General features: G+C 37.1%; 1 protein-coding gene across 1 annotated transcript; it reads right to left on the minus strand.

Annotated features, from left to right (window-relative positions):
* Positions 1 to 718: 718 nt before the first annotated feature.
* On the minus strand, positions 719 to 3,705 carry polr1d.2.L (RNA polymerase I and III subunit D, gene 2 L homeolog). Its single transcript, NM_001094686.1, is given in 5 exon segments — positions 719 to 860; positions 2,033 to 2,115; positions 2,732 to 2,808; positions 2,985 to 3,082; positions 3,658 to 3,705. Coding segments are annotated over 5 exon segments (345 nt in total). The 5' UTR covers positions 3,697 to 3,705; the 3' UTR covers positions 719 to 812.
* Positions 3,706 to 8,077: the final 4,372 nt, after the last annotated feature.

Genomic DNA, 8,077 nt, shown 5'->3' on the forward strand with positions numbered 1-8,077 from the left:
TAATAAAACACATTTATTGCATACATATATAGCTATAACTTTAATTACAGAACCTTTAATGGTAATGTAATGCATCCTTTCATCTATATTCTCCACTATAGCCGTACACTATTCGATTACACCTTGATAATGGCAAACTGAGTGGCATGTCCTCGAACCCTTGGTTAATGTGTGTGACCTATTAGCGAGGTGGAAGAGAGCATCAAACAAAGCAGCCTAGCAATAATGTAACTTTTAGGGAGCCAGCTCCAGCAATTAAAAAAACACAAAATCCAGACCCCCCTCTCCACACAGCCAGCAAGGTAGAAGGCAGATTTTGCCGACAAACACAACACTTCACAACAGTTGGTGCACTCCACAAAGGCATCCCAACACAATAAAAAAGATACACCAATATTTCAGCATCTTTACTTCGCAATTAAACACCAAATTCTAGGTAGTATTGACAATACTAAGCCAAATGAATTGGACTGACCAAATGTTGGACCACATACAAGTTTTGAATCCTTGAAGCGTGATGATAGCGACTTGTAATAAAGACTTTTCTTTTAATAGTCCCATTATGTTCATTATGCTTCATATAACTTAACCCCTTGGCAATGTTGGCCAGCTGATCTCATCCATCCCCCAGTACTTTCAATATTTTAACCCCTCCAATTAGCCTTTATCCAGAACAAACAAAAAAAATAGAACTTTTCACCTGAAATGAGCACGGACATTTAAAAGAAACAGAATATATTTAATGTGCTAGATATGTTACAAGACAATACATCATATTTCAAAACAGTTATATACACATGTCCAGTTATCGGTCACTCCATTGCAGCTTCCTTTTGTTCTTTGTATTCTTTTATACTGGTCTGCAAAACATCAAAATAAAACACAAGTTAAGAAAACCAGCACCTGCATTCTAAATTGCCTGCTGAAAAATACACCATAATAAGTAGTATTACTTTCACCACTATAACTCTTTCCCTGTTGGGCATCTCCCTCTGTGTATTCCACCATTTATAAGAATTTCTTGCATACTGTATATACAGCAGAACCTTGATTTTACATTCACCTTTGTTTTTCACACATTTATATTCAAGGAGAGAAGTTGCTATTTATGTTAATTTTATGCCCACATGGCATACATTACATAGGTGAGAATACAACCCATTAAAGTGATACTGACACTAAAAATGTTCTTTTCAGAATATTAATCTACATTAAAAGTTATCTATAGGTCATGTTGATTGTTTTTCGCTGACCGTTCTGTTTTTGTAAGTAATTGTCACTTGCGGTTCCTAAACTTGACTGTTTTGCCAACCTTACTGTCCATTCTTAACCTCTCAGTTAGAATTTCTAATGCTAAGGAATAGGGTAGTAAGAAAGGTTATGTATGTATGTATGTATGTATAAATTTATTTGTAAAACGCTGGTAAGGAGCCGCAGCGTTGTACAGTGCATAAAAGTATACATGGGGGAGACAAATCACATAATAAATATATACAGAATAATAGGACAAAGAGCTTAAGTGCTATGTGGTAAGAGACATAGTGGGAAGGAGGTCCCTGCCCCGTAGAGCTTACAGTCTAAGTGGATGGGAGGCTAACATACAGGTACAAATTGGAAATGAAAAAGTGCACAAGGTAAGGCATAGTCAATAGGGACAGGTCTAGGCTAATGTTCAAGTGCTACAAAAGGTAGGCTCTTAGTTTTTTCATGTATTTTTAATGTAAAAGCATCAGGCAAATACTTTTATGGCAAAATTATAAATAGCATTCAAGGACAATGTTATGATAGATAATGAAAAAATATTTTATGATATCAGTATTGCTTTAAAAATAGGATTACAAATTGTTCATTAGTGTAGAACAGTGTATTTAAATGTATAGAATGTATTTAAATGTTAAAGTTTGTGGTGAAACAGACCCTTTACATGAATACTAAACAAGCACAGAAATATTGTCATGTAATCCACCTCTCCTACTATCAAAAATAGATCAAGAGAGATCAATAATCGACCAATAATGCATAGAGAACACACCTCAAATGTATTAAGTACATGCTGGCAGACATCCACGAGCTCATTAAGACCTCTCCGAAATGGCTCCACTGCTGGAATCCCATCTAGAGAAAAAAACATTACAGACATACTTGTTATACTGCACGTACAGTACAGATAAGTCCTTTCTAAAGTGTAATAAAGAATGTTAATCATATATGGGATAATTTAAGAAACTAGTGTAATTTGTAAGGCTATCAGGAGTTACTCAAAAGTTGCATAATCACTTAAAATAAAGATTTGTCAAAAATATCAAGTGTGTTTCTAATGCTGGAGCATGAAAAGGTGGCAAACATTAAAGGGCAAGTGAAACCCAAAATAAAAATTTGCCTAATAAAAGAAAACATACAGTATAGCAAGCTGTCTGTTCCTTTCTATTATCTGCCCTGATGGTTCAGACTTTTGAAACAAAGCAAGACAAGTCAGTGGATTAACAGACCTGTCTTTGCTCGGGAACCAAGACTTTTGCTACATTGTTTAAAAAGTAACAACCATGAGTTAAGAAAATGCTGCTTTCAATAGCAATTGTTTTTAAAAATAACCGAAAATGTATAATGATTATCTATTGGAAAGTTGCTTAGAATTAGGTTTTCTTTTATTACATATTTTTTTATTTTGGGGATGACTTGCCTTTTAATAGATGAAAACATAAGCATATCAAACAAATCTAAGAACACTTACTTCGTGTCTGGATACGGAAATTAATCTTGGTTTCTGATGGATGAGTGATGCTGTAACCACAGAACTCAACCTCAGGACTGTAAGAAAGGCCAGAATTAAATCTAATGAAATATTAATCAAATGTCAAGGCTTGCCCCCCCCCCAGATGGTTTAAATTTGTGGTCTATGCTTAGTAGAGGATTAAAACGGGTACAAATTTAAAATGTTCTTTCTGCAACTGATTTGGTAGTTTTTTTTTTATATGCAAACCTACTTTTTCATAACCATATAGCGAAGGGAGTTTCCTAGAGTGTGATCTTCTTCATGTAGAACAAATGTAACACAGGACTCTTCGTTGCCTTGGGCCTGGACCTATTAAAAAAAGATTATGCCAAAATGAGTATATTAGAAAAGCTAGGGTTGTAAAAAAAAAAAAAATATATATATATATATATATATATATATATATATATATATATATATATATATATATATATATATATACACTACTAAAATGTTATTAGCTTTGTTCAGTCAATGAAGTAAAGGAAAATTTGACTGGATTCCCAAGGACACTGATCAGGTGCACATTTTGGAACTACACATAGATTGCCCATTGCACTTGTAATGACTAAGCAGATGGGCTAATCAATGCCCATCACTTCTGGGTTATATGGTGTCTACCGCCAACTATGTGTTGATATATGATTCTTCGAGAGATACCAGCTGCAATATGAAGGAATGCCAAGACACTCGACACAACTTCACAGTCATAGAAACAATGCGAAGTGATATAAAGGAGCGGTACTGTACAGTGACAAATGCATTAAGGAAAGCGACTCGTTTTCGTTTCATAGCAACAAGGGCCTCATTACAGTTCGAGCCTTCCATATAAACTAGTGTTGTGCCACACATACATTTTAAGACAAATACACTAGCAGACGTACCATCTCCAGAGTTGTTTTTCTTTCCGTCTCAGCAGCCATGCCGTCTTCTCAAAGTCGCACCCGCAGCACGTGCCGCAAAGGTCGCACTTGAGACGTAATGGGAGCGGTGGATTGTGGGAGTTGTAGTTACCACGGGAATGTTTGCGCTTGTAGTTCGGAAAAGTCACGTGACCACTGTCCCTGCCTGACAAGCCTGTAAAAGAGAATTGACTGCATAAATGTTGTTCAGCAGCGGTTTTCATTGTAATCACTACATTAAAAACACAGAAAGCATTAAGGTTTTAATGTAATTAAAATAGTTGTAAGAAGGGCCCCTTTTCTTTTTGCTTAAAGGTTCATGTAACTTAGCAACTGTACATCTCCTTTCAAGGGCCCAAACCCTTGTGAATGATTCATTTGATTTTAAAAATATTCTGTACCTGTCCTGTATACATTTTCTCTGTGAAACATAACGCTGATGTCACATGGGAATTCAAGCAGGCTCATGGCAAAATGGCATATTCCCCTAAAAAGGTTTAAAATTGGTAGATTTTAGCACAAAAATGCTCAAATACCATGGAATCAGTAAAATCAGGCAGTTTGAAAGAAATGGAACTCCCTACTCATTGAACTACTAATCCCTTCAGGGCACTTGGAATAAGGGTTGCCAGCTGGCCAGTATTTTTCTGGGCTGGCTTGTAAAAATTGTTCTTTATGTCAATGGTTTTAATACCGGCTTATACCACATCAGGTGTGATAGAGCTCTCAGTTTGGTCAAGGATTTGGAAGTCAGGGGTGCCCAAAAGGTAGATCGGGATCTAGCAGTAGACCTTTAGTTGGTTATCAGTAGATCTCAAGACACCAAACAGCTTGTCGAAATCTCCCTCCTGTTTTATGCTTTTCATTCAGATATTTATTGTTATAGTTAAATAAGAAATAGTTGTTTTTTAAATATAACAATATACATTTTCCCATAAATCAGTATTTAATTAATATTTCCATGGAACAGAATGCTAACAATGCTTTTATGGATGTAGATCATAATGGGACAACATCACTAAAAGTAGACCCCACATTTGTAAAGTATGGGCACTCCTGAGTTAAATCATTGATGTATGATGGTTTAAGGGTCTCAAGCCAGGCTCTAGCTCTGGTCAGTGGAGGGCTATAGGCGGGTACAAATGTTTACATAGTTACATAGATAAATCGGGTTGAAAAAAGACCATCAAGTTGAACCAATCCAAATTAAAACCCAGCATCCATACACAAACCCATCCATATTTCACATAAATTATATATACTCATATCAATACTAACTATAGAATTTAGTATCACAATAGCCTTTGATATTATGTCTGTTTAAGAAATCATTTAAGCCATTCTTAAAGGCATTAACGGAATCAGCCATCACAACATCACCCGGCAGTGCATTCCACAACCTCACTGTCCTCACTGTAAAGAACCACCCACATTGCTTCACATGAAAGTTCTTCTCTGGTACGGTGATCCTCTTTATGGGTAAAAAGGTCCCCTGCTATTTGTCTATAATGTCCTCTAATGTACTTGTAAAATGTAACTTAAGTCCCCTCGCAAGCGCCTTTTTTCCAGAGAAAACAACCCCAACCTTGACAGTCTACCCTCAAAATTTAAATCTTCCATCCCTCTAACCAGATTAGTTACATGTCTCTACACTCTCTCCAGCTCAATTATATTCCTTTTAAGGACTGGTAATTCCTCCTTCAATTTTGCAAATTAATGCACAGATTCGCCCATTACTAATGACAGTATTAGCAGGTGCCTTCTTGCACTGGGAGGTATGAACCCAGCAATTCTTACCCTCAAACTTAACCAATGTAGGCGAGTCTAGTAGGACTTTGAAGGGACCCTTCCAGCATTGCACTAAGGTGTGCTCCCGAAAAACAACCTACAGTGCTGGCTGTGTCTGCCTTTACCACAGGGAAAGCCTTAGGCCAGCTAGAAAAAAAGTCAATGCAGACAAGAAAATATTTATAATATTGACATCTGGGCATATCTATATAATCAATTTGTATTATTGAAACTTCAGTTTGGGGTTGATGGCTGATGAGTGCTGACACAATTTGGTTTATGTTATACTCCTGACAAATTATGCAACCATCAATGACTCTTAGGACAACAGATGAAAACTCAGGGGCATACCAAAACGTATTTATAAGTTGTTTCATCACTCTTTTTACAGGTTTGAAACATCATGGGCAATAAAAGTTAGATGGGGCAATATAGATATGGGGGCAACCGATTTACCCTTTAAAACAAACACATTTTTAGGGCTTAGTATACAACCATATTGAATACAAAATCTGTGTTCTGATTGGGAAGCAATATCTTGGAATATTGGAATATCAACAGCAACTTGATTTAAGATAGAGATAAATAAGTAAATTGGGTAAGTCTTATGGATACCACTTTGCGCAGGCATCAGCATGGCAGTTATCCTGTGAGATATAATCATGATTGTTGGTGTGGGCTTGGCAGGATCATTCATTAGTTGGTAATAAACTATACCCTTTCTATAAGGGGCGAGGAACCATCCGTCTTTCTAAAATTGATCAAAAGAATGTACAATTTATTCAATATGCAAAGTTAGAATAAATATTAACAACAAGATCTTTATAAATATTACAAGCATAGATTTACTCTATAAGACTATGAAGATTTTCATTCATCCAGGTCATAGTATATCTAGTATAGGTCAATCTAAAAACAACTGGACTTGCTGAGTAATCAATGAAGACGTTTCACTACTCATCCGAGCAGCTTCTTCAGTTCAACTGACTGGTGTGGGAAGTTCTCGGCATATAAACTCTTCCACTAATCCATTTACAATAGCACATTTTAACTCTTCAAAGAGGTGACATCTGAAGAAACTCACAGAGGTGTTTATTCTGTGTAGTTGTGATAGGATTATCCAATGTGTCATGCAACTCCTAGATACAGGTGTTATTTGTGAGAGTTGCATGAAATGGATTAGTGGAAGAGTTTATATGCAGAGAACTTCCCACACCAGTCAGTTGAACTGAAGAAGCTGCTCGGATGAGTAGTGAAACGTCTTCATTGATTACTCAGCAAGTCCAGTTGTTTTTAGATTGACCTATACTAGATTTACTCTATAAGTAAATCTTTATTTACCAGTATGTCTTTCCAGCTGACACGAGGTCACCCCTTCCGATTAGAAGAAAAGAGGTTCTGCCTAAATATTCGGAAGGGGTTTTTTACAATGAGAGCTGTGAAGATGTGGAATTCTCTACCTGAATCAGTTGTACAGGCTGATACATTAGATAGCTTTAAGAAGGGGTTGGATAGCTTTTTAGCAAGTGAGGGAATACAGAGTTATGGGAGATAGCTCATAGTACAAGTTTATCCAGGCAGTGGCGTAACTACCGGGGGAGCAGGGGGTGCGATTGGGCCAGGGCCCGCACCCCCTCAGGGCCCCCCGGCAGCTCGCGCTCCACTCTATTCTGCAGATTTTCCGGTCATACTCTAGTTACGTCTCTGGATCCAGGGACTAGTCCGATTGCCATTTTGGAGTCAGTAAGGAATTTTTTCCCCCTCTGAGGCAAATTGGTGAGGCTTCAGATGGGTTTTTTTTGTTTTGCCTTCCTCTGGATCAACTGGCAGTTAGGCAGATTTAAAAAAAAAAAAAAAAGGTTGATGGACGTGTGTCTTTTTTCAACCTTACTTACTATGTTACTATGTTATTATGTAATCAGCTTCTCAAATCCTTTTTTTTAAAAGCTTGGAACAGAACACTGTCCTTGTTATGCCTCCCTTTCTGAACATTGAAAGTGTGATCTCTTTAACTTATCAAGTTTACTTGAGATAGCAATAACTTACAACCTCAGGAATGTCAGCAGACAGTTGAACTCAGAATGACACCTTGAAGATCATTGAGAAGATTTCAAAACAGTGAACATCCGGATCGGTCAAAAGATTATAATATGATCCACTCATGGCCCATGACTAAGCTCCCTGAATGGGTGCAAAACGTGTAGGGTGGAAGGAGAAGCAGATTTATATTTTTAACTTTGTATAAATAAAATATTTTGTTAATTCAATCTCTCTGCTCATGTGCATCCGTTGAATGCTGGTTGGCCCTTTTTCACTCCCTAAAGCTACGGGTGTGGGGCTGGTGCACCCGGACCATATTTCCTATTTGGTGAGTAATTTACAATTTATTCTGGAGCACCTTGTCCTTTTTCAACTACCAAAATACATTAATGACTAACCGACCTTTGCTAATCAGCTTCTCAAATCCTTTTTTTTAAGCTTGGCACAGAACACTGTCCTCACTAAGCAATTTCCATAGGGCAACTTCAGGCTGATGCTAGGCAAACCACAAAAAGGCTTATGTATGGGGAAAAAGCAGATGGGAAACCCCTGGCCTAAAGTATATACCTGTGTA

Source organism: Xenopus laevis, chromosome 8L, assembly GCF_017654675.1.
Source record: "Xenopus laevis strain J_2021 chromosome 8L, Xenopus_laevis_v10.1, whole genome shotgun sequence".
NCBI classification, from domain to species: domain Eukaryota; kingdom Metazoa; phylum Chordata; class Amphibia; order Anura; family Pipidae; genus Xenopus; species Xenopus laevis.